The 27,602-nt window shown below is 43.7% G+C and overlaps 1 protein-coding gene across 4 annotated transcripts; it reads right to left on the reverse strand.

Annotated features, from left to right (window-relative positions):
• Positions 1-2,637: 2,637 nt before the first annotated feature.
• Positions 2,638-27,602, reverse strand: SUPT5H (SPT5 homolog, DSIF elongation factor subunit). Of its 4 annotated transcripts, none has more exons than XM_030217440.1 (30): positions 27,511-27,602; positions 20,582-20,682; positions 19,469-19,634; positions 19,180-19,245; positions 17,056-17,067; positions 16,399-16,468; positions 15,283-15,351; positions 14,952-15,017; positions 14,789-14,819; positions 14,445-14,513; positions 13,541-13,792; positions 12,511-12,600; positions 12,317-12,387; positions 12,019-12,124; positions 11,806-11,899; positions 10,819-10,955; positions 10,575-10,730; positions 10,071-10,217; positions 9,817-9,963; positions 9,195-9,320; positions 8,531-8,615; positions 8,170-8,268; positions 7,646-7,748; positions 7,426-7,553; positions 6,406-6,511; positions 6,135-6,293; positions 5,884-6,052; positions 4,111-4,314; positions 3,821-3,916; positions 2,638-3,365 (listed from the first exon to the last, which is right to left on the reverse strand). In XM_030217440.1, the coding sequence occupies exons 2-30, from the start codon at positions 20,660-20,662 to the stop codon at positions 3,225-3,227; spliced, it is 3,246 nt and encodes a 1,081-aa protein (XP_030073300.1). In that variant the 5' UTR covers positions 20,663-20,682; positions 27,511-27,602; the 3' UTR covers positions 2,638-3,224. The 4 variants fall into 4 exon arrangements, with proteins under 4 accessions (XP_030073300.1, XP_030073299.1, XP_030073298.1 ...); XM_030217439.1 differs by lacking the exon at positions 27,511-27,602 and adding an exon at positions 27,433-27,506; XM_030217438.1 differs by lacking the exon at positions 27,511-27,602 and adding an exon at positions 27,181-27,263.

Here is a 27,602-nt window from a genome sequence, read left to right on the forward strand (position 1 = left end):
GGAAGAAGAACAAAAGAATATGGAGATCTTCAGAAAAGTTGACCACTATTTTGAAATATTTCTACAATACCCATAGAGGAAAAACAGGGAAAAAAAATCAGGAACTAAAGATTTCTAAATCTAATCACATTTTCCAAGACTTGATGTTTAGTTTCCTTGAAGCTTGAAAGGACTTGGTCACCTCACCTGCCAACCATCACGTTCATTTAGCTTAGATATTTGAGCTCATTTTTGCAACATATAGACATCTCAAAGTGGCCAAAAACACGTCCATCTCCCCAAAAAGTCTAAATTGCAATTTTCGAAAAGGGTTCATCCAAATAATAAGGGGGTGTGTTGTGGATAGGATGGGGGCCGGCCCAAAATTAGGCCATCTTTCAGTGATAATGGAATAGGAAGACATGTCCAAGTCAAAAAAGAAGACCGTTTATATTTAGACCTGTTTCAATCACATCCAAAAACCGCAAAAAGCTGCTCTGATTGACCAGCTGACCACTGGAGTGATTAAGGCATGACCCTTCCATAATCCCCCCCCCAGTTGCTGTCCCCTTCCCACCCCCCTTAAGAAGCAGAACTGAAAGGGGATACCAGGGGGACAGCATCAGATATTATGAGCATACCGAGCAAAGCAGCTCCCAAGAGTAGCCTAGTGGTCAGTGCAGTGGACTGTGAACAAGGGGACACAGGTCCAAATCCCACTTTACCTAGTACATTCGTGGTGGAAATTGTGAGCCCTCCAAAACTACCAAATTATCTACTGTATATAAATATACAGGGATCCAGGATTTTGGTCGGAAAGACCGAGACATGTTACAGAGATTTGCAATTGAAGATTTGAAGTTGTATCACTGTTTCTTCGACTATATGAGTGAATAAAAACTTTTGTTGACCAGTATTTGGACAATATTTATACAATTTGAAAGTACGAACAGTGAACCACGAATGTGGTAGAAGAATTGATATATATATATATACTGTTCGGAGAGTCCGAGAACAAAAGTTTGGCATTTTCTGCCTATATACGGACTGGGATTTGTATGAACAATTTTTATATTGGTGGTTTTTGAACTCTAGTCGAGAACATTTTGTTGCAATGTAGATAACTTAAATTGCTTACAAAATATAATCTGTTTCATGTTTCTAAAGCAGGAATAAATGAAATGTAATATGTTCATGTGTTAAAGATTGATAATATCGGGGATGTGTAATGGTCATTATAAATTGTAGTATATAAATATAGAAGACACCTGCAGGGTGGAGGGTGATTGTACTGGTTTAATTAGATACAATAAGTCTTATTCTGTTCCTGAAGGGCTCAAAATGCAAAATAAAGAAGTTAAGGTGGGAATTCTACCTGGAAGTTATTGTTTAAAGTACACTGCACTGACCATTAGGCTGCCCCTCTGAGCTGCAGAGATGTTTGTGGGCATCTCTCTCAAAATGATGCCAGATGTTCTTGTGCCTAATTTTTTTTTGTTTGGCTTTTATAAGTTGGACATATCAGTTTGGAAAATGGCTCTTCTTTTTAGACGTCTTCTGTGCAAAACGTCCATCCTTGAACCATTTTCAAAAGGAAAACCCTGTTTGTTATGAATCAATGAAGTAATCTTGGATTTGGGAGTGGAGGGAACCGATTTCGTTTGATTAAAGACTTGTTTTGTGTTTTTTTTTTCCATTTATCTAAACTCATTAAAAAAAAAAAAAACTGTGAACAAAAAGGAAACCGATGTTTTTCCTGTTCAAAAATGTCTCTAAGATGGACAGGGGTTTTTTTTTAATGTAATGAACTAAACATCCCAATTCTGACTTGGTCTTTTTTTCAAAAATGCCCGTCATTGTTTCCTGGGAAAATACTGTAATTTTCTCAGTAACACTTTGTAATGAAGAATCTGTATGGGTGACAACTTTCCAAATGTCTAACATACCAGGAAGTAGCTCTAGATTCTGTCCCTACAGGAATGGGCAAGCAATCCATCAATCAATTTAAGCAAAGGAACCAATGTACTCCACCAATCTAAGCTCTGAGCCAAGTTTGACACTAAGACAATGATTTTCATTATTTTTCTAGAAGGGCCAAAAAAATTCAGAGTGAGAACCAAGATCATTGCTGGACAAAGTAGACAGTACACAGAGCAGGCCAATGACACTGTGTCCTTCTAATTCAGTCAGCCTGACTGATTCTAAGTAATTTGTGTAACAAAGTCTACCCCTCGGCACACACACATTTTCTTTTTCCCTAAGCCTAATTCCCTTCACATACTCAATAACCCTATTCCCCAACACACTCTCCTTCAACTCTATCCCAGTTAACCCTAACCTCCGTCAGTCAGCCTTCACCATCCTGTCAGCTCTCCCCCTGTTTTAGTTCTCTTATATTTTACTCCAAAGGCTTGTTGGCAGTGCCATCTCTGGAACAACTATTCCGTTTTCTTCTGGCACTGCATGACTCTCAGCAAATTGAAACCTGCTCAGTACCCAATCTCCCACTCTGTTCTCAGTCTTATAAGAGTAGTGGAGTTTGGGCAGCCCATGGCTCAAGCATACAGAGAGCAAAATGGTGAAGGTAGAAAACAGAACGGATATGGATGTAGTGCCAGTAACAATACACTTGGGGGGGGGGGAGAAGAAGAGTCAGGGGGCCATAATTAGGGTAAATGGGAGCTGCCACTGGCTCCCTTGGCCTGGCAATGAACCCTGTACTAAAGGTGTCAGTTTGTTCAAACTGAATATTTAATTGATCCTCAAAGGATGGGATGTTCTCACTGGTCCTCTGGGAAAGGACCAGATTCTTCAGTAGCAAGGAAGAGAAATGCGTAGCTTAAATTTACTACGAGTAAAACGAGTCACGAGACAAGATTTCACAAACACACCATTTTAATTATTCTCTGACCACGCAATAAAAAGGAAAAGGAACGTCTTCCTGGTCAGAAGAGCTGTGTTGGCAAGGGCACAGATCAGTCCTGCTGGTGGGCAGCACACCCAGCCCATACATGGACAGGGGTCTCATGGGAACCAAAGCTACACTGTGGCTGGATTCCTTTGCTGTTAAGGGTTAGATGCATCGTCTAACTTGCACACCCCATCATTAATGGAAAGGGGGCAGTGTAGCTTTCTACTAGTTATGAAATGCTACTGCACAACCAAAAGCAGGAACAACTGAAGATATCTGTACAGGATATATACAAGTCTGACAAATTAAAACAGGGGGAGGGCCCCTGACGTCTCTATGTTTCTAGCTTCCCCAGGAAGCGAAGGTTTAGGATCTTCAGAAGTTCATCCTGCTCCATTCGCACAATGCCATCCTCGCCATCGATACTAAGGAGGATACCAGTGGCTTCTCTGTCCTCTCCAAGAATCACCTTCACCTGAAAGGGAATAAAAGGGACAATATACACTCCAGGAAAGCAACAGAAAAAAAAACCCAATTAACATAAAGCAGGGTATAAAAAGGATCTAGACAAGCTCCTGGTGGAAATACTGGCAAACCATTACTAACTAAGAAAGAATGTATTGACTTTCTGGAATCCAACTGGTTATTTGTGATCCAGATCGGCCACTATCATAGACAGAATGCTGGGATTGATGGACCTTTGGTCTGACCCAGTATGACATTTACATTCTTATGAACGTCAGGGTAGAATGACCGACCACCTAATACAACATCTGAGACTCTCCCAACAGTAATGAGAGATACCTTATGGATAGTGACCCACTGTGGCAGGAGCAGGGACTGAAGCAGTAATGTGGGATATGTCAGACAGTGGCACTAACTATAGTAACAAGGGATGTCCCATGAACACAGCGGGAGGCAGACACTCACCTTATTGTTTTTAGTTGGTGTAATGGGCTCTAAGTGCTCACTGGAAATGCTGACAACCTTCTCACTATCCTGCAGGAAGACTGAACACATACCACCCTAAAGAGAGAGAGAGCAAACAGGAAAAAACTGAGGCAATGCTATACCCTTTGCTCCTATTTGACACACTGTACAGTATACATAAGTTTTTTTTTTTTTTTTTTTTTTTGGGGGGGGGAGGAGGCATAGGCTATGTGGCAGCTTTAAGAGTAACTGTTTCACCCAACTGTGCTGGGCAGGGGGGCACTACTCACCGTCACACTGCGGATGACTCCCGTCTGGCTCACCACTTGGCTGTCTGAGTAGGTGTCACGAACTTTGACCTGAATATCAGTGGTCACCCACTCGCTGGAGCTTTGCTCAATAGAAGACCCAGGGGTGTGGGGGTTATAGCCACCTGGGGAAGGAGCACCAGGGGTCATGGGACTATATCCCACAGGACTAGGACTTGGGCTGGCCTACAAGAGAAGAGAGAAAGAAGAGAATTTAGAATTTCTGGAAATGCTGCAAATTTCTGTGGTGTGATTAAACGTCTGAATCCGTAGACTTGGTCATCCCAACGCTGTGCTCCTCCTGAGCATCACATTGTCTTTCATAGAACTGTACAATAGGAACAACTATACAGTGGCAGACCTGGCACTTGATTTTTGCCAGCTCTGGAAGTATACACGTTCTTTAGAGAGAATAATAAGCAGAACCAAAGTAGGATAGGTAGCAAAAAGGGAGGCTTGGGAATGCTCTTGCAGAGACAGCATTCCTGCTACAGAAAAAAAAAAAACAGCCACAGAATCCTGAGCAAAGAACAATCTCACAAAACAGCTGGTCCTAGAGACACTTCAGGTAAAAGTAACATCCCCACAGCAGCCATGGACTTTGGTGACCCTGTTCACAGACCCTACAGGAGAAGGCATAAGGCAGCAAATAATGAAAGCACTGAGAAGACTTTTGATACTGTTTTATGATAGTCCTTATTATTAGGTTTCAACTTAAAGTTTTCAAGTTTACAGTGCAGTAAATTTAAAACAAATCGGAGAAAAGTTTTCACCCAACGCATAATTAAACTCTGGAACTCGTTGCCGGAGAACATGGTGAAGGCGGTTAGCTTGGCAGACTTTAAAAAGGGGTTAGACGGTTTCCTAAAGGACAAGTCCTTAAACCACTACTAAATGGACTTGGGAAAAATCCACAATTCCGGGAATAACATGTATAGAATGTTTGTACGTTTGGGAAGCTCGCCAGGTGCCCTTGGTCTGGATTGGCCGCTGTCGTGGACAGGATGCTGGGCTCGATGGACCCTTGGTCTTTTCCCAGTGTGGCATTACTTATGTACTTATTTATTGTATTTATATTTAAACTTGGGATTTATTAACTGCCTTTTATGAAGAGATTCACCCAAGGCAGTGTACTGCAGGTACAATTTAACGTAAAACTTACAATTTTGTTTACAGCATAACAGTAGTAAAATGACTAAGTCATTAAATAAAATCTAGATAAGAGGACTCAAGAAAAAAGGAATACCATATTTTCACGTTTTTACAAACTGAACACACCCCTAGTACACTATACCGGTGTATTTTTACTAAGATGCACTAATTGCAAAATTAATGTGTGTTTTAAAGGTTTTTTTTTCTCTTTTAGTTTTTTTTGTAGGGTTTCTACACTAATAATGCCTCTAGGAACCTAAAAAGGAAAGCCCTTAAAAACAAATGTGTTACGTTTAGCCATTAGTGGGTCTTAGAAAAATAAATTGGTATAGCACACGTTATATGCATGGGTGTGTCATACCGTTTATTTTTGGACATGCAATCTGTGTTATATGCATGGGCACGTTATATACGTAAAAAGTATGGTGAATGTACTGCTATTATGATACAAATCCTGTACTTCCAAAGAATGTAGCTAACCCTAACCTGAGCAAGTGGATGACAAGTGAGAAGGTATAGGGTGGCAGCTGGTGGGCGACATGCTCGATAAGCTACAGGGAAAGGCATAACATTAGAGCTGCTGAATGAGCGACTGGTACATACTTGGTAAGCCATGGGAGAAGGTGTAGGGTGGTAGCTGGCAGGCGAATGAGTGTTCTGGTAGCCAACTGGACTTGGTGCCACCTGGTGGTAGCTCTGTGGACTTGGACTTGGTTGATAGGAGCCCTGAGGTGAGGGAGCAGCATATGGAGAAAACTGATCCGTATTGTACCTGAAAAATTCAAAATTCATATATTGAGAGGAAAGGGCTAAAAGACCCAGTTCTTGCAAAGAATGACAGTGAGGGTACTCACATAGCTGGTGTTCCTGGTGTCTGTGGGTTGTACTGAGCATTAACTGGTGGCGAGGGCACGTCAGGGTATCCTGGGGTCTGGGGATTAGGGGTTCCTCCATAACCTTGTGGTGAGGGCGAAGGCTCATCATCATATCCGTAATCATATTCTTCCTCCACTCTGAGCAAGGACAGAGATAAAAAGAATTGTGAAGTGCAACAAGATGCTTCCAGAGTCTGGGGATAGGGGGAGGAAAAAAAAGACCAGCCTCAGTTTAACAGCGCACACATACCTGGAAGGAGTGTTTGGATTGTTAGGATCCCAGGCTCCACTCTGCGCTGGTGTTCGGCTCCCGTCATGAAGTGGTGTCTGAGAACCATAATGAGGGGTCCTGCTTCCTGTAGGAAGTCAGAGACATCGTCACAGTAAGATCAGGCCTTTACTGCTTATAGATCATGAGACAGGAGATGGGCACAAGACTGAATTAATGCTATTTTGGGCCCTAGGCAAAACACACATTTGTGGACCTCTCCTGCCATGGCCCCTCTCCAATTTACTTTTTTTTTCTTCACCCCTTCCCCAAGATCTTTATTCATGGCCTCCACCCCACCCCCCACCAACACACATATTTCAACTTTCCAGAAGTAACAGGAAAAAGCGCAGAGCCTACTGTAGCGGTGGGTACGGTGGCAGTAATAGTTTCAGTGTGAGCATAGAGACTAGGCAAGTACTTCAAAAAAGAGTGGCTTACTGGTTAGAGCTAGAGAGCTGCCATGTTACCCAGTTCCAGGAAGGAGATTCTAGGCCAGTCTTGGATTTGACCTTATCATGGTGCATTATGGGACATATAGCAATGATTTGACTGGGCAGAAATCAGGGACTTCAAATAGCACATTAAACTGAGATGTAAGTTCAAGACTGACCAAATAGTCTCCCTCGTGGAGCTGGGTAATTTGGCAGCTCTGCAGTAATGGTCTGAGAATTAGGTCTAGACCATCATTTTCACCCTCCACTGCCTCTCCTACAAACCAGAGATCCCTAAGGGTGGTATAAAATTAAAGTTTTACGTAAGAAAAAGCTTCATAAATGGAAAACGGAAACCAAATACATTTAGTTTGATACAAGCAGAATGGAGACAGTATAAGGACAGTTTTCAAAGGAATTTGACCAGGAAACTTAATAGGTAGCTGAAAAAACTCCACGTGCTACAAAATTCCCTTCGCTCAGTATCCATACAGGAGGGGAGCCATTTATCACAATCATACATACCGTACAGTTCTCCACCCTACAAGAGGCCAGGTACCAGACTCACCATCATGCAGAGGTGTCTGAGAGCTATACATAGGTGTCCGGGAGCCTGAGCTGTACATGGGTGTCTGGGAACCATACATGGGGGTCCGACCATGGGTAGAGGTCATTCCACCTGGTCGCTTTGCGCCCCTGTGTTTCAGAGAAAAAGTGCAAATCAGTTATCAACCTCTGCAAGGTACCACCTGCAGCAAAACACCCAGGGTGTGTCCCCAAAGACTTACAGTGTGGTGAGGCGCTGACGGTCCACTGAGATGGTCTGGCATGTGGAATGAAGCTCTACACGAGCCGTGGACTCTGTAGCATCCTTCACAACTCCAATATAGCCTGAAAAAGTATAAGAGAATCTCTGGAAAGTTACAGGAAGCCAGATCCGAAGAATACAGTAAAGAGCAAGCTCAAAAGGCAGAATAGGAGGGAAATCACTGCGCACTCCCAGAACTGTGTTTCTGGTTTCTTTATATGGAATCCACCTTAGACTCAACAGTATAGGCAGAATAGAGTGGAGGAGTGGCCTAGTGGTTAGGGTGGTGGACTTTGGTCCTGGGGAACTGAGTTCGATTCCCACTTCAGGCACAGGCAGCTCCTTGTGACTCTGGGCAAGTCACTTAACCCTCCATTGCCCCATGTAAGCCGCATTGAGCCTGCCATGAGTGGGAAAGCGCGGGGTACAAATGTAACAAAAAATAAATTAAAAAAAAATATAAGAAATGGGAAACGTAAATGTAAATGCATTCTTATACCTTACCCTTATATGGTCCCTGGGATATCCGGACCGTCTGACCAATCAAATCATTGTCCCTACGACCACGGCCCATCGAACCTCCAGTAAATCCACCTCGCTGACCTGTCAGGGACCAGACGTATACAAGTGAATATGAACATAGCTGACTAAGAACCCCAGCACTACTTGGCTGTGCTGCACAAGGTCACTCCACTCACAAGCAATACCCTGTCACCTGCTCTGCCGGGTACAAATATCTCCTTTCCTCAATAAAACCCTTTTCACCTGCTACACTGAATTCATGGTCCTCCTACCGAGACCTCTCCCTCACCCTTTAAATAGGTACATGGGTCCCCCTCCCCATCAGCGAGACCCCCCCCCTTACCTCCTCCACTGGGGTGCATAGGGCTGCTGATCCGTGGACTCATTGGAGCAAAGCCACCAAATGCAAAATTTGTGACATCTCGGGGCTGCAAGAGAGGACCTGATTAATATTCAGACAAGCACCTTCCCCCCTCTCCTCCGTATTATCACCCTCCTTTCCTCAAGACAAATCCCTCCTTTCAGTACCCTTCTCCACCACCGCCAACTCCAGGCTCCGCCCTTTCTGCCTCGCCTCACCCCATGCTTGGAATAAACTCCCTGAGCCCATTTGCCAGGCCCCCTCCCTACCCATCTTCAAATCCTTGCTCAAAGCCCACCTCTTCAATGTCGCCTTTGGCACCTAACCACTATACCTCTATTCAAGAAATCTAGACTGCCCCAACTTGACATTTTGTCCTTTAGATTGTAAGCTCCTTTGAGCAGGGACTGTCCTTTCTGTTAAACTGTACAGTGCTGCGTAACCCTAGAAGCGCTCTAGAAATGTTAAGTAGTAGTAGTACCACCCAGTCCTACCCCCCACCCCTTTCACAACTCTGTATGTATTGCCTCCTATTTCCACCCCACTTATCCCCCTCTAGCAGACACCCTTTGAATCTGTTACCAGCCCCACCCTTCCCTTTCTGCCCTTCTGTATTACTTCCCATTCTCCTTTAATTCTTTATTACCTTTGAGCCCCCAGCCAAGACCAGGTGGCGGGTTTTGCAAACAAACATTCCTCCATTCTCCACTAGCTTTTTGCAGTGCAGGAAAGCATAGCCTCGGAAAAGATGGCGAATTTCCCCTTCCCTACCCTGCAAGAGAGTCACATATTTTAGAGGCGGGGGAAGGCGAGAAACAGCACAACCTGGGCTCAGCTGAGCATTATTACAGCCTTAGACAGAATGGACACCAAGGCAATAGTGCCCTCCATTTGGCCACTGGAATCACTGCTGTGGTTTAAACTAATTCCAAGTGCTCCATGATCTACAGTGGATATTTCCCAGGAAATCTGACCTTTCCAGAATGGAACATCCTATAACGTGTTACAGATAGCCTTTGGTTACAGGGAGACAGACAGGGCCTTCATGCGGATCAGACAAGAAGGATGGCTGTCTTTAAGAGGAACACAATGCTATGGTGGTAGCAGAAAAACTTCTGCATAGCTTCTCCTATACGGCACTGAAAGAGAACGGCCCAGCCAATCCAACTGAATCATCTTAAAGCCCCAGGTTGGCTGTGATACTGAAGGTGCATGTCCTTCTCCCTCCCCCTCAACCTCCCCGTTAGGTAACTCAAGATCCTTCGTACTGAATGGGGTCCATCAATGACTTTGACAATGTCTTTGACATGAATGTTGTTCTGCTCGGAGTCCAGAGCCACTGCAAAGCGATTGTCCTTCTTCCTGGTCACAGCCTGGTGCCGTATGGTTACCACTTTCCCATACATATTCAGAATCTATGGAACCAAAAAGTGTTACAAATCCACATAAATCAATAAGAACAGAAGAAAAAAAAAAAAGACATCACACAGATACGTTAGATGGTGCACTGAGTAACACCCACCTGGAAGGTTTCTCTCTCTAGACGTACAATGACACCCACTGTTTGAGGGTCAAGTTGCACCAACTCTCCCCACTCATGTTGGCCTCCCACATCCACTCCTGAGGCTGTCTCTGAGCACAGCTGCAGGTCCCGTGGGAGTACCTTCAGCTAAGGAGGACACAAATGAAAAGTAAGTGGCAAATGCAACGCCAGTATGCTCAGAATCAGAACTTTAAAGTCCAAATCAGATGATCCTAAATCAACTATTTCAACACATCACCACCACTGTAATATCCAATCATCCCAAAACTCCTCTTACCCAACATGAAACTACTTCAAAATCCAATCTTACCTGAAAAACTCACCCACCCAAAATCCAAACCCATCGCCCCACCAGATCCCTCTAATTGGTGATTAACGTGTGTGAATCACCACTTTTGTATCTCCTAATGGACATCAGAAATTTCCAAGCTGAACATTGCCCTGAAGCCTTCCAGGTATGTGTGCATGCTGTGTCACTATTACCTCATGCATGGTGAGATCAGAGAACAGGATCACAAAGTTCTCCTCTACCCGCACTATCAGCCCTGTGTCTCCCTCATAGCGACCTGCGATCACTTTCACATGATCTCCCATGCGAAAGTACTTGTGCAGTTCATGGGCAGGAAACTCCAGCATGTCCTACAGACAGAGGGACAGGAAGCAGTTAGAGACTCTCTTTGTGAGTGACATGTCTGCAGTGCCATCACTAACTGCTGTTCAGATGCACCTTGAGGTCCTCATGTTTGGGCATAATAGTGATCTTGTTTCCATCCACACTCAGAACTCTGCCCTGGAGATTGATCAATTCTCCTTCACACACTTCAACGTTGTCACCAGGCTGCAGGTTGTGCTCTCGTTCTTTTCCTGTGTAAGAGAGAAGAAACAGCCAACGCTGAGGAAACAAGAGCCCAGAATCAGTAACATTAAAAACACAAATCACTCATGCAAAATAGGCTGCCACATCCCAGCCACCAAATTCAATTGGCACAATATACTGCACTCCTGTTCGCTGCAGTCAGGGAATGTTGTTAGAAGTTCCCTTGGTGAATCACATTAGGGGTTACCGTTTGAGAGCTACAGCTTTTTCAGTAACTGCTCCCATGTTATGGAACAAACTGACTCTGAAGTTTGTATGATGGATCATTGCAAGAGATTTTGGAAAACCTTAACCACTTGGTTGTTCCTAGGAGGTACAACACAGGGATAAGCAGAAGATCCCGAGTCTGTTTTAGATTAGTGTGTGAGGATGTCGAAGGGAAGGTTGGTCATGCTTTAAGGTAGGGAGAATTAAAAAAAAATATATATGATTTTCAGTTTTTAAATTTTGGGTATAAATGTTTATGTAATCCGCTTAGAGATAAGTGGAATATAAACGAACCATAAATATGGATTATGTTTACTATATGTTATTTGGATATGTTGGATGAGAACTGTGGGATATGGTTATGTCGGAGGAGGGTTGGATTTTTAATGTTTTATTGGGAAAAAGGAGGTTGATGGGAGGGGGATTGATTTATTTTATTTGTACATCACTTCCGTAGTTTTTGTTAACTTGCAAATGGTATTCAAAATGTGTTTTTTTTGTTTTTTTTAAATATAGTAACAGGAGCCATTCATGTCATACACACAAAATCAAGCATACCAAGAACCATTCAAAGCACAAAGGAGACCCAGTGAAGGCTTGCTAGCATAGCTTGTGGGCACAATACAGTACCTGTGCCCTCTGTTACCACCTCCAAGTCAATTCCCTCAGGTTGATCTTCAAACTTCTCCAGTTCAGATAGGGTGGGCTTCACTCCCTCTGTGATCTACAAACAAAACAATGGCATGAGCCTAACTGCAGATCAGCAGCAGGAGAAACACATTGAGAATAAGACCACTGCTGTCACACAGCAGGTAAAATGTACAGTTTAAGATGACCACTTACAACAGCCGACATGGCAAAGCTCTTGAACAAAAAGCCTTTCCTACTATAGCGATTCCCCTCAAAAATTAGGAAATCCCCGTCGGAGGTGACATCTCCACCTAGGGACCTGTGGCGGGAAAGAACACTGCCCATTAGTCCAGGGATCACATGCCTCTGAACTCTCCCCACCAATGGTGCCCTGGTCATTGGTCACATTGCAGTCATATGTGGGTCCTTTCTGACTTTGCTGTAGTTCAGGAGGTGGGAGGCCATGCAGGCTGCAGGCACTACTCTCATCCCTTTATAACTAGCTGCTCACCGGATCTTTTCAGCATCAAAAAGCCTCTGTGGTGGTCTCTTGAACCTCTTCCTCTTTGCAAACCAGTCTTTCTACAGTAAACAAAGAAACATAAGATTACTTACCAGGAGAAAGGGGGCATGCGAAGGCTGTCAACCGTGGAGAGGCACCAGTGCTAACACCAAAGAAACACAGATGCACAGAGGGCTGCTCACCAGACTCATGCGGGCCTTTATTCGGTCATAATCGATCCTTGGAATCATCTTCAATGAAATGGTGTTCTGACTTGGCTCCACATAATCCACCTACAGCAGGAAATAAGAGGGCACTGTGAGATGCTTCCTATCTCTCTAATTTACATGCAAATATCTGCCCCCCCCCCCCCCCCCCCCCAAATAAAATATCTTTCGATACAGAATTAACATTAGAACCTGTACCTCGGCTCAATTTGTTGCAAAACCTTCATAACACATTAGTTTATATCAAAATAAAAAATCCTCAGAATGTTCCATCCAATAATTATAAACAGGCACACCACACAAGCACTTACTGGACTGAATCTGTGCAGTTTATGGGATAAGATACCATCAAAAGAAGAGAAAACTGCCTTTTTTTTTGTTTGGACTAATCCTTCATGCTTAAAAGCTAAGTATGTTTTAATATTCAAGTTTAAAGTTTTTCCACATTAGGTGACCTGGCTTACAAAGTGGTTTTAACTGGTGGTAAGTTGTGATCTCATTTCATTTGCATATATTATCTCAAAAGTTAAAAAGTGTAACCAATGATTTCAAACTTTACTGGACTTGGTAGAAATTTGTTCTGTAGTTCTAAAATGTTATGAGTGTCCCTAACATTCATATAATTATATTTATAAATATTTGGGAAGGTAAGTTTAACGATTTTTTTTCTCACTTGTGTTTTTTATTTTTTAATTTTATATGAAGCTGTGTGCCTTTTGATGAAGCAGTCGCATTTGTCAGGGCCAATCTATGTCCTAATTGGAGTTTCTGAACTACCTTTATACCCATGCTTGATACAACTATGCTTAAGGGACTGAAGCCTCGAACATGAGGTACAGCTAGAGTATTTACATGACACCCACACCTGTACAGCCCCACCCCAATACCACCAGCACAAAATAATTACACTGTGCACCCCTGGAAGAGAATCCTAACATAGACCCACCACCCAGATTACAGTCCCCAAAACAATACTTTCTATCTGTCCCCCAGAACAGAACTGCACCTGAGCAATGTCATCCTTGTAGATACCCCTCTTCAGGCGGACCCAGGATTTGGGCTTTAAGTTGGTCACTTCCTTCACCACCTTTAAAACATCTGTCATTTCTTTGATAGGCACCATCTGTTGATTCCAGTAGCCCATGCGTAGGTTGCCCACACCCTCTATGGCCTGCTTCACGTGAGTCTGTTTGTATGCCTCCACATAGATGTAACCCTTCACATGCTCAGGGGCCACTACAGACTTAATCTGTAAAGGCTGCAGGCACAGGATGAAAAGAAGCCGGAGATTAGAGACAGCCATGCACAGAGCAACAGACCAGGTGTAACTCTCATTGTGCCCCCAAGAATGACCTTTCCCAAAACAAAGAGCTACTTAACATTAACATCATGACTTATATCCTGCTACTACCTTTCAGATCTAAGCGGGTTACTTTCATCAAGATGCTAAACAATTATCCTGGAATTACAGTAGTTAATCCACTTATAACCCCGAAACTAGAACACATATTTCTTAAAGAGAAAAGCTGTAACTTTCTTTCTAAAATGAAGATAAGAGTGGGAAAGCGAAAATAATCCAGCAATATACTTCCATAATCTAGCAGTCTGAACAGCCAAGAATTTCTCAAAAATAAATTAACATTCTCTTTTTCCCCTTAAGAGAAGGGAAGGTAAAAAAAAGTTGGCACTATTGCTACATCTAGATCTTAGAGAAATTGCAAAACGAAAATGATAAAAAAAACCCCCAAACAAACAAACAACTAGGAACCAAACCCTGAAGGGTTTTAAAAAGAAAACAAGCCAATTTATTCTGGCTTCAACAGGTAACCAATGAAGTCTGGCAAAGAAAGGAGAGACACTATTGTACTCATAGAGGCCAAACATCAGTCTTCTAGCTATTTTGTACTTACTGTGTCTGTGAACTGGTAAGCAATGAACTTTCTCATCAAATATATGACAGTGGCACGCTCCTCTCCAATCTGCACAGGGAAAAAAAAAAAAAAAGATAAGCTGCATCCTCCCCAAAACAGCACCACTTTGCCCTCCCACAATAGTCACGCTGCCCAAGCCCAGGAACACTTCTCTGTCTTGCGTCAAAGTGTAAACCACTGCTACCTGTGGAGTCCCCACCAATGCAACCTGGTCCATCTATCCCAGGTGACCCTACAGCAGCTACAATAGCCATTCACAGGGAAACATGAAAAAAGCTGGGGAGTGGTACATCACACTCAGTTTTCTGCATGTGTTCACCTACCTTACACTTCACTGTCCACAGGTTGGGATCCCTAATTGGGGGGAAAAAAAAAAAACTCACTTCAGACATTGAGAAACATAAGGCAGGATATACACTGCACGAAAGCTTAGAGATGGTGCGCCTTAGCTCAGGTGCAGATTTCTTGCATGCATGAGACTCTTACTTGACTCCTGGCAATAACTGCTGCTGGGTGATGTCATCAGAAAGCTCATCAGATCCGCCATATATGCTGTGAGAGAGGAGAAAGGGTGTGGACAAGGAAAGAGAGATTAAAAAAAAAAAGGGAGAAGTTAGACACGGACCAGAAACTACTTTCAAACACAACCTAGTCTATCTGCTCCAAGCAATGTTAACATAGTGAAGTGCCAAACCAGAGAAGAGCAAGTACGCAGCAACTTGTAAAAGGAGCAATCCCCTCATCTTGCTCTGTATTGCCTGCACCCACCCATCGTTTGCACAGACTGCACACCCCGTGTTCCTTGATCCATACGTACTGTTCTCCTACGGAGGATTTGGCATATTTTTTCATGTAATACTCTCCAATCTCCTCTTCCCTCTGGTCTCTGTGAGAGAAATAAAACACAAAAGCCTTACATTACGCAACAAGGTTACAAGGGTCAAATTAAAGAGGCAACAAACACCAAGAATAACTGCACAAGAATAACCAAAAACTAATCCCTCCCTCCTCAAATACCCATATGATGAGCGATCCAACAGTGACCAGCACCCCCACCCCAACGAATATCCATATAAAGCGTGATCCAACAGTAACAAGCATCCCCATCCCCACCAATCCCCATACAAAGAGTGATCAAACAGTAACCAGCACCCCCAACCCCTACGAACCCCCATACAAAAAGAGTGATCCAACAGTAACCAGCACCCCCAACCCCTACGAACCCCCATACAAAGAGTGATCCAAAGGTAACTAGCATCCCCATCACCACAAATCCCCATACAAAGAGTGATCAAACAGTAACCAGTACCCCCAACCCCTACGAACCCCCATACAAAGAGTGATTCAACAGTAACCAGCATCCCCACCTCAACGAATGTCCATATAAAGCGTGATCCAACAGTTACAAGCTTCCCCACCCCCACCAATCCCCATACAGAGTGATCCAACAGTAACCAGCACCCCCAACCCCTACGAACCCCCATACAAAGAGTGATCCAACATAACTAGCATCCCCACCTCCACAAATCCCCATACAGAGTGATCCAACAGTAACCAGCACCCCCAACCCCTACGAACCCCCTACAAAGAGTGATCCAAAAGTAACTAGCATCCCCACCCCCACAAATCCCCATACAAAGAGTGATCCAACAGTAAGTAGCACCCCCACGAATGGCCATACTAACAGTGATCCAACAGTAACCAGCACCCCCAACCCCTATGAACCCCCATAAAAAGAGTGATCCAACAGTAACCAGCACCCCACCCCCACCAATCCCCATACAAACAGTGATCCAACAGTAACCAGGAAACCCAACCCCAGAATCCCACTCCATCTCACTGCAGATTGCTTTCCACAATGCCCCATAGGTTTTGACCTGTAATATCTGACCACAGTGGGCTGGTACTGTCAGAATTTAACGCATCAAGTTACCTCCATAAGTTCTGCAGCCTACGGGCTCCGGACCGATCTTCGTCCAGAACAACATTGTCGATGTTGGAGGCTGCAAGAGAAGTTATGAGATGAATGGTTACAGCTTGCATGTTTAAGTGACAGAACAGCTTTAACTAGAAATAATAATCCCCCCACCCAAACCTCTTCTTGTCCACTAACCAACTGTCTCAAAGGCTGGACACCACACAAGACACTGCTATAATTTTCCTGTTGTCTCCTTCTGTTAGCTTGAATAGCAGCATCTACAAGATTAGTTCAGTTCTATCTTCCCTTGGATCAATAAAAGATTGCACCTCATACCCTATGCTTTTTAACAGCCTGCCTTCAAGCAGTGGTGGCAGAGTACATTTTCAGACTTTTAAGGCAGAGGGGATTTACAGGATAAACTGTGACTAGTACTTCATCTAGAGAACTGCTCTGAGCATATGTGTTTAAAATATGTAGGGGCTGAAGGTTTCCTGCCACCCCTTGGTGCTCAAATGGCAGTGCTCATCTCAGAGGGCTTCTCCTCATCACACCCCCTTCCATCACCAGGGTTTCTGAAGTATGCGGGCCTCAGCAAGACAGTCCTGACCTGTGGTGAAGCAACTCAGTGTACTGTAAGGGCTTAAACCCAACCTGGATGCAAGTACTCACCTTCTATCTCTTCTGCCGGCGGGAGGTGGAGGTGGTGGGAAGACAGCATGAGCCAAATAATGTCAGCAAATCAACCACAGGGTGATGCGGGGGACAGAAAACCGAAGGAGCAAAAAATTAAAACATGGCTGAAAGCGGCATGAAGGAATGAAATGTTCCAAGCTGAAAACCAATGTATTAATAGTATGAGGGAAATCAATCTCACCCACAGGGAACCTTATCCTGCTGTTGTCCAAGCTAAGCCCCATGTGCTCAGCTGGAAATCTCTCCCTCGTCTTCAGGAGCACAAATCCTGCTCCAAGTACCTAACCCACCTGTCCATCCATTTGCTTTCAGAACGAGCTGGACTTAAGGCATATCCAGGTTTCTGTCACTGAACTAAAAATGAGAGGGTGGGAACTGGGGGAGGGGGGAATGCATGACCAGGACCAAGCTCCAAATTCCATTAAGCAAAGGTGCTGCCCAGTGCTGGGTTCAGAATACTGAAACTTGGATATTCAGGGGCATGATTTTGAGCTACTTAATCTTGAGCTTCTTAATCTTGTAATCTAGAGTGGTCAGGGGTAGGGGCCCAGTCAGTTCTAAATTTGAGGATCAAGGAGAAAGCCAGTAGCCAGCACTGAATCCTGTAACTTGGGGAGGGAGGGGGGAGTAGCTGTGACAGGGCTCCGAATCTAGTAAACTGGGGCAAGGAGTAATGAGATGACACAGGAATATGGTCAACAACTGGCCCTGAATCCTATAAATTGAGGGAAGGGGGCTAGAGGATGGGTCAGAGGAACAGACTCAAGTTGGACTCTGAATCCTGTAAATCAAAGGACTCCAGCTATGACGATGGACGAAACGTTGTTTTAATCTGTTAGAGCTCTGCAGACCCAACCTTCCTCAGTGGAAAGCTTTTCTGTTGTGTGTGGTATCTTACACATCGGCATTCCCCTGCACCATAATCACAAGAGGCCCTTACAAGTGACTCATATGATAAATACACAGAAATGAGATATCAGGAGTTTAGCATCATCACAGTAATGTCAGTACACATCACAAAGACAGAACTGTGGGTCAACATGGCACGGAAGGCAGGGGGTAGTTATATGGGCCACACAAGGCACAGAGAGCAGATACACTGGAGCACTGATATATATTTAATAATATAATGCTCCCTGCTGGCAGTTCTAGATCTGCCATGCTTTAGAAGCTTAGCTTCACTGCCAGTGTTGCCAGAAGAACAATCACACTATTTTATTAGATCATAAACTACAGCCAAACATTTCTTGGGCATTCATAAATAATCAAGCAGCCCAGGAGAAAAATCTATTCAAAACCATGAAGGTGGTGTACAATGCACTACTCTGCCTCTTTCAACAGATACTTGAGCAATGAGCCTTACTAAGTGGCTGGGAAGAGGGGGGAGTCTCCTCTGCAGGGCTGAGGGGCACAATTACATAATTTGGTAATCAGCCCACCTCTCCTTCCTGGTATCTGATTAAGCAAGAAGGGTCTAGCAGTCTGTGATGGCATAAAGGCACCCTCAGATTCAGATATGGGTCATTACAACCAAACAGCAGTGCTAAGTCCCCAAATATAAACCTGTGGGGAGATAGCAACATCTGTAGAGCCATCACACTTGCCAGTCATGTTTTCCAAGCCAGCTGCTGGGACTCATCACTGAGTGCTGCCCCTGGGTTCCAATAGTCAACCAGGCCAGTGCTATCCACAGAGCCAAAATAATGCCCCATATGTTCCCACAATTTGTTTTACCAATTAATTCATGTGCAGGATCTGCCTAGCCCTTTCTCCAGGACACAAGGGGATCTAGTGATGTCAAAACAGATGAAGCTCAGCAAGAATGCAAAGGAAGTTCCAGTGAGGACAACATGCAAGGGATAACAATACCACACAGCTGTGTTACAGGCCCCTGCTCTCCCAGCAAGTACAGAACACTGTGTCTGAGTCAGGCTCCACTCCAGTATTCACTGCTAAAGCTATTGCATTTGTTTGACACACCGAATAAAATCCATCCAAAAAGCACAATGGAGAGCAATGTCCAAGCGGTCAGCAGAATCCATCAGGGGTGATCTGTACGCCGGTAAGAAGGGAGTGGCAGGGTGAAGAGCATTTGCTCACCTTTCTCTAGAATATCCTCTGCACCATCTTCCCATTGATCTTCATCTTCATACTCATCATCCACATCTGAAAAGGGAAAGGAACAGTGTAAAATCAGAATGCCAACAGCTCCAGGAATCTGCACGGGGTTAGGAATGTCTCTCTCCCTAAAATGACAGACTCCCTGCCTCCAGCATGATTCACAGAGGGCCAGAGAAACACCAGCAGCAAAATTAGGGGAGACATCTTTACACAGATACCCATAAGGATTCCTCAGTACGGAATGCAAAGAGCCTCCTGAAAAAAGTACCAGCTTCATCCAAGATGAATCCTCCATGTCGTGCCTGTTTCCGAGGTCGATCTTCATCCTCCTCCTCCTCCTCTTCATCATATTCATCTTCGTCTTCTTCCTCCTCCGCCTCCTCTTCTTCTCCCTTCTCACTACCTGCTGCACTGGCACGCTCTTCCTCTGCCTCCTGCAAAGAACACAGCCAGAAGCGATGAAAGCAAACTATCCCTCTCCAGGGGATGTGCTGTGACAGGGCACAGGAGATTCCTACACTAAAATCTAGGGGGGGGGGGGGGGGGGGGGGCACTAAGAGGTTTCACTTGTCTGTAGGGTGCCTTGGTCACAACGAGAAGAAAACTGGGAACAGCGATCACAGGTTCCAGAAACTGGAGTACACAATGAGGCGTATTTTCAAAGCACTTAGACTTACAAACTTACATAGGAGTCTATGGAACTTTGTAAGCCTAAGTGCTTTGAAAATGAGCCCCAATATCTTGAATTAAAACAAGGTTTATTGAAAATCAAAAACGACTCAACACAACATTGTGTTTCGGCCAGACGGCCTGCATCAGGAGTCTGTATGCAAACTCAGAATACAAACATCGAAAGGTGAAATCATAAAATCCACAACAAAAGCAGAAAGGTGTTCTTTAGAAAGACCATTGGTTGTATACTCTGATCGGGAATGGGACTAATTGCCTTACAGAAGCAATAGAGAACAGGACATTTCTTGCAGTTCCGTTCATAACACAGAAAACCTCAGTGTTGGTTAGGTTTATCTTAAGTAAGATTAACTAGTCCCCTTCTCTTCCCCCTCCCCAACTTTCCTGCAATAACTGAGGAGCACTGGCACATTCAAATTTTTCCACACCCTGTACACACTTACCATCATGTTCCACCCTCACAGAAAACCAAATTCAAATCAACAGACTATGCCTCAATCACTGTGAAAACTGCACCTCCTCTGATCTACACAACAGAAAAACAACGGGCTGTCAGTTTTACCAAGGTGGGTCTGACTGTTTAGATGAGGGGGAGGGTATGTCTCCTTTATGCACCCAATCTCTCCAAGCCTGAAGTCTCAGCACACACTGGGATAATAAAAACTACAAGGAATGCTTCCCCCAGGTATACCTCATTTTCCTCTACCTCCTCTGCCTCACTGCTGCGCTCACTCTCATCCTCCGAGAAGTTACTGTCTTCACTGTCGGACATTTTTGGAGCTTCCTTATATTCTGCAAAGAAAACTGATTATTCTTAGATGAGAAGCGTCTTTGGCAGTATGATAAAAAAAAATAAAAACTCTCTCATTAATGGCAGCACAACACATTTATTGATAACACATCACACATACTAAACTCCAAACTACAAGAAACATTGAATTCACTTCAATAAGGACAAGTAAAGACAAACTTACATAGAGGCATATTTTCAAAGCACTTTGGGAGGCTAAGTTCCATAGGTTTCTATGGAACTTTGGGAGGCTAAGTGCTTTGAAAATGAGCCTAATTGTAACATAGTAGATGACGGCAGAAAAAGACCTGCATGGTCCATCCAGTCTGCCCAAGACAAACTCATATGTGTATACCTTACCTTGAATTTGTACCTGTCCTTTTCAGCGCACAGACCATATAAGTCTGCCCAGCAGTATTTCCCGCCTCCCAACCACCAGTCCCGCCTCCCATCACCGGCTCTGGTACAGACCGTATAAGTCTGCCCTCCCCTATCCTTGCTTCCCAACCACCACCCCCTCTTCCCCCCAACTGCTCCGCCACCCAATTTCAGCTAAGTTAATAACATATCACACGATTCCCATGCTTAGAACATGCCCTCAATTAAAAAATAATAAAAAAGCTCCATATCCTCTGGAACATATGAAAGGGCTTGAGACTGCAGAGCTGAGCTATAATAGGGAATCCCTACACTCAAACACCCAGTTTCCCAATGCAGATTTTGAAAGATCCTACAGCAAAAGGTAGCAAATCCTGTGATGATTCCAAGAATATAAGAACAAATTTAAATGACTTTGCATATTGAATAAAGTCATTCTTGCATAATTAGTTCCCAGCCTTGTTTTGTCTGAATAATTTGTGTTTTTTTGTGAGTTTTATGAGTGGAGAATTTCAGGAGAGAAAAATGTGGGAGAGGAAAGGACAATCTCAAGAATGGGAATAAGAGGCCATTTCACCTTCATAGTAACATGTGGAGGGGCATTTTCAATACGACCTCTAAGTCGGACTTTGGATGTTTTGTGTTAAGTATCCCCAAAGCCGAATAGGAAATATAACCATTTTCAAAACAGCAAAATGTCTATTTTTTTTCCCAAAAATACAACATGTAACATGTTTTTGTGCTCTATGCGTTTATCCTTTTGGTCCATTTTGGTCCATGTTCAAAAAAAAAAAAAAGAAAACCCTGTATAAGTGAAAAATGTAGAAATTCAAGCTATAGGGATGTAGGAGGAGTCAGCCTTCTTAGTAAAATTACCACACAGACATCCCAGAAGAACAGTAGGGCACCTTAGGGGGCACTGCAATGGACTTCATATAAAAGCTCCCAGGTACACATCTCACCCTTGTTCCCTTGTCTGATGAGCCCTTCCAAAACCCACTGTCCCCAACTGTACACCACTACAACAGCCCTTATGGGTGAACAGGTCACCAACATGTGGGTACAGTAGATTTTTGGTGAGTTTTGGAGGGCTCACAATTTCCACCACAAGTGTGACAGGTAGAATGAGATATGGGCCTGGGTCCCCCTCGCCACAGTGCACTGCACCAACCACTAACCTATTCCAGGGACCTGCTTGCTGCTCTAATAGAATTGGCTATAACATCTGAAGCTGTCAAAGGCTGGTAAGTACTATTTTTATTCACATCTTTGAGGGATGGAAGTGACCACTGGGAGAGTAAGGGGGAGTCATCCCTGATTCCCTTCAGTTGTCATCTGGCCATTTAGGACATCTTTTTGTGCCTTATTTGTTGTAAAAACAGGTCTTGATCAAAATGTTTTCGTTTTGTTCCATTATGGCTATAAAATGTTCAAGTGTTAGGAATGTCTTAAGCCCGCCCTAATCCTGTCCCCAAAATGCCCTCTTGTGGTTTGGATACACTGCAGACGAATGCTCTAAACCCGCCCCCGAAATGCCCCCTTGTGATCTGGATGCACTACAGACGAATTGCTTAGAAAAACATCTGCAAAACAGCTTTAGAAAATTCCGATTTGGACATTTTGAGAAGGTAATCAATAAAAATAGAATAAAATAAAACACTGAAAAGAAAATAAGATGATATCTTTTTTATTGGACTAACTTAATACATTTTTTGATTAGCTTTCGAAGGTAGCCCTTTTTCAGCAATTTCTGATCTGACGAAGAAGGGCTATCTTTGAAAGCTAATGAAAAAATGTATTAAGTTAGTCCAATAAAAAAAAAGTATCATCTTATTTTCTTTTCTATGTTTTATTTTATTCTATTTCTATTGATTACCTTTAAAAGTGGACTAACACGGCTACCACATCTCTCTACTCGACATTTTGAGAAGAAATTCATTCAAATGCTGCTTCATGACATTTTTTGGCAGTTTTTCTTTTTCAAAAATGAGCCCCGTGGAGGGGCATCTTCGAACGACCATCTCTAAGGGCGCCCATCTCTAAGGACAGTGCTGCGAAGGGGCGGGGCAACCCGTATTATCAAAACAAGACGGACGTCCATATTTGGTTTCGATAATACGGTCGGGGACGACCACATCTTGACATTTAGGTCGACCTTAGAGATGGTCGTCCTCGGTTTTCGGCGATAATGGAAATCAAAGACGTCTATCTCAAAAAAACGTCCAAATCCAAGCCCTTTGGTCGTGGGAGGAGCCAGCATTTGTAGTGCACTGCTCCCCCTCACATGCCAGGACACCAACCGTGCACCCTAGGGGGCACTGCAGTGGACTTCACAAATTGCTCCCAGGTGCATAGCTCCCTTACCTTGGGTGCTGAGCCCCCCAAACCCCCCCCCGCCCCCCCAGGTCCGCCTGCCTGAGGTACACTGCACCCACTACAACTGCTCCAGGTACCTGTATACTGCTGCAATGGACCTGAGTATGGCATTTGAGGCTGGCAAAAAAGTATTTTAAAACTTGTTTTTTATGGTGGGAGGGGGTTAGTGACCACTGGGGGAGTAAGGGAAGGTCATCCTCGATTCCCTCCGGTGGTCATCTGGTCAGTTCGGGCACCTTTTTGAGGCTTGGTCATGAAAAAAAATGGACCAAGTAAAGTCGGCCAAGTGCTTGTCAGGGACGTCCTTCTTTTTTCTTTTATCGGCCGAGGACGACCATCTCCTAATCACGCCCCAGTCCCGCCTTCACTACCCTGCCGACACGCCCCCATGAACTTTGGTCGTCCCCGCGACGGAAAGCAGTCGGGGGTGTCCAAAAATCGGCTTTCGATTATGCCGATTTGGACGACCTTGCGAGAAGGACGCCCATATCCCGATTTGTGTTGAAAGATGGGCATCCTTCTCTTTCAAAAATAAGCGTGATAGTAACATAATAGATGATGGAAAATAAAGCCTTGTACGGTCCATCCAGTCTACCCAATAAGATAAACTCGTAATATAAGGTATGTTATGTATACTTGGTCTTGATTTGTCCTTGCCATTTTCAAGGCACAGACCGTAGAAGTCTGCACATCCCTGGCCTTGTTCCCTATTACGGAAGCTGAATCTGTCCAGCCACAATCAGGGCACAGACCATAGAAGTCTGCCCAGCACCCTTCCTAATTACTGGTTTTGCCATCTAATCACCGTTAAGCTTGCACACCTTCTATACAAGATTCCTTTGTGTTTATCCCACATATTTTAAAATTCCATTACAGTTTTCATCTGCACCACCTCCCGCAGGAGGGAATTCCAGGTATCTGCTACCCTTTCCGTGGAAAAAGTACTTCCTGACATTATTCCTGAGTCCCACCACACACACATCAATTCATGTCCTCTAGTTCTACCATCTTCCTGTCTCTGGAAAGTTTGTTTGTAAATTAATACCTTTCAAATAACTGAACGTCTGTATCATATCACCCGTCTCTACTTTCCTCCAAGCTATACACGTTCAGGCTCTCAATATCTACCTCAAACCAAGCTGATTAGGTCAATGGACACTCAGTTCTACATCTACACGGATGATGTTCAGCTACTCATACCCATTGAACCTGACTTACCCACAACCCTGAATTCAAGAATAGACTAAACACAACAAACTTTGCCTGAACCCAAATAAAACCGAGCTTCTCTTGGTCTCCAACACAAGTGGATATTGTACCCGACATCAAAATCTCTTTTGGGAAGTATAAACTCTCCCTCAAATCACAAGTCAGGAACCTTGGAATACAGGTAGATTCAACACTTGCTCTGATTCCCCAAATCCAAGCAACCTTCAAGAGCTGCTTCTACTATTTGTGACAACTATGCTGCCTCTCTCTTTACACTGAGAAGGAAAATCTTATCCCAGTTGCGCATGCCATAACAACATCAAGAGTGGATTACTGTAATGCACTCTACAATGGTCTGACTATAAAGGATCTGCACTAGCTCCAATTGATTCAGAATGCTGCAGCAAGACTCATAGAAGGTTGCAAGTGATGTAACATCATCACACCATTTTTGTAAAAACTTCATCAGCTACCAGTACAAAACAGGACTAAATTACAAACTCTATGTCTGATCTTCAAGGGCCTTAAAGGAAATGGCCCCGAGTACCTGAAGAACAGGAAGACCCTTTACACACCTCCAAGGACACTAAGGTCCTCCCAAGGGGTATCCCTAAACAGACCCTCTCCAAAAGACATTATACGATGTGATGCCCGCAAGTAAGCCTTCTCCAGAGTAGCCCCCACACTCTGGAATGCTCTCCCTGAAAGGCTCCACTTAACACAATACTATCTCTACTTCAGAAAGCAGGTGAAAGCTTGGGTCTTCAAACAGAACTTTAATGGAAGAAGTAACTTAACTTCTTAGTCTCACACACACACAAGGAGACTGTACATACTGCAGGTGAACATGTTTACCAACACCTACCCTAGTTGATATAACATTTAATCATCTATCTGACCTCATGTGCAACTTTCTTTAAATTAGTCACCTTATTTTCTAACTCCTCTTACCTATCTATATGTTCCATCTTTGCTTATACCTTACACTATTAAAATATTCTATTACATAGTGTTGACATTGTTAGTATACTATGCCATACTTTGTATTGTTGTTCAAATATTTTTACTTCTGTAATTGTCTATTGTTTATGTTTGATTTATTCTTACTGTACACCACCTTCAGTGAATTATTTCAAATAGGCAGTAAATAAATCCTAATAATAAATAATCTCTGCTTTGTCTTCAGGTGTCTATAAAACTATAGCTTGTCTCTTACTGGGGTGGATCCCTGAATAAGTTTATCATGGTCTACAAATGCAGATCCAGATGATCACAACACCTATGGTACATTATTGGCAACACCATCATTTGTCCTAATGCTCACCCCAAGCCATGTACAAATATGATTTTTTTTTTCCTTTCACACTTGTACAGTGATGGTCATGTGGCTGAGATTTGGTCTAAATATTACAAAATGAAGTACTGTGGAGTGGGAACTGGTTAAAAGATAGAAAACAGAATTATGGCAGTTTTCTCAGTGGAAAAAGGTTTATAATGGATTGGTCCAAGGATCTGTACTGGGATCAGTGCTGTTTAACATATGTGTATATGATCTGAAAAGGATAGGTACTGATGCTATGGAATCTCATCTGCAAATTTAAATCTGTTAAATCACAAGCAGATTGTAAGGCATTGCAGGAGGACCTCATGCGACTGGGTATCTAAATGACCGATGAAGTTAATGTAGACAAATGAAAAACCTTAACTCAAGTGTACACGATGTTGCGTTGTACACAAAAAGTCATCAACCAGGAAGAGACTGGAGTTATTGCAGATATGTTGAAAACCTGTGTTCAGCAGCAGTGGTCACAAAAGCACTAAGAATGTAGAGAGTTATATGGAGAGGAATAGAGAATAAGATTTTATTTTATTTATCTCATTTGTATCCCACAGTTTCCCAACAGTGTCAGGCTCAATGTGGCTTACAATGCACCACAAAGGCAGATGCCAATGCAGTAAAATGAAGCTAATACAGCAAACCTACAAGAGATAATGGGGATGAATAGGAATGGATGGAAGGAGATTATTACACTGCCTTTATGTTGATTTATGATGCAACTTTTAAGTACTGTGAGTAAATCTAATCATCTCATCTCACAAAAATATAACAAAGCAGACAAGGGTGCCAAAAATGATAAGGGGGAATCGAACAGCTTCCCTATGAATAAAGTGTAACAGGTTAGGCCTCTTCAAGAGCAGAGAAGGCCGTGAGGAGATATGGTGGGGTAAAATTACCAGTAGGCTGGAAAAGGGAAGAGCAGTTTACGCTTTCAATTTGTACCAACAGAAAGGGCCACTTCTAGAAACCATTACATATAAAACAACTCCAAGATGATATTTCACTCAATGTACAATTAAGCTACGGAATTTGCTGCCAAAAGAAAAAAAAGAAACCAAGTCACACGCAAATTTCGGCTGCTCTCACACGCCACGCACTCCTCCTCCTCCTCACACGCATTCGGGAACCGGTCTGCTATCTCTCCCTCCCTCCGTACATTCCGGCAACTCTCCCTCAAACCATCTCTTTAAACTCATACCTGAGGGTCCCCACCAACATGCCCCGTTCCCTATGACACAACTTCTTCTCTCCTTCTTGCCGGAAACAGGAAGTAGTGTCAGAGGAGGGCGGGACGCCGAAAGAGGAAAGGTGTATGGTGGGCCGTAGTAGGGCCTGTTGCGGGCGAACTCAAATGCAAGTCGGAAGTAAAGAACTACTGCGCGGGAACGGGATTTGCGGGAATCCCGCGAGGTTCCTCTGGGCGTGAACGAGACACTCGGTGACCATCTACCTATCAAGGGGTTGTCCACAAACGTCCAAGTACCGCCGCTTTCTCCTCCCTTCAATAATTCAGCGCAGCCGCACTTACTCTTTTGCCCGTGTTGATGCAGCAAGAGGCTCGCGCCGCTAACACACACTCACACAACACGGACAAGCCAGAGAGAGCCACCAGCATCAGAG

This window comes from Microcaecilia unicolor, chromosome 11, assembly GCF_901765095.1.
Source record: "Microcaecilia unicolor chromosome 11, aMicUni1.1, whole genome shotgun sequence".
Taxonomy (NCBI): Eukaryota; Metazoa; Chordata; class Amphibia; order Gymnophiona; family Siphonopidae; genus Microcaecilia; species Microcaecilia unicolor.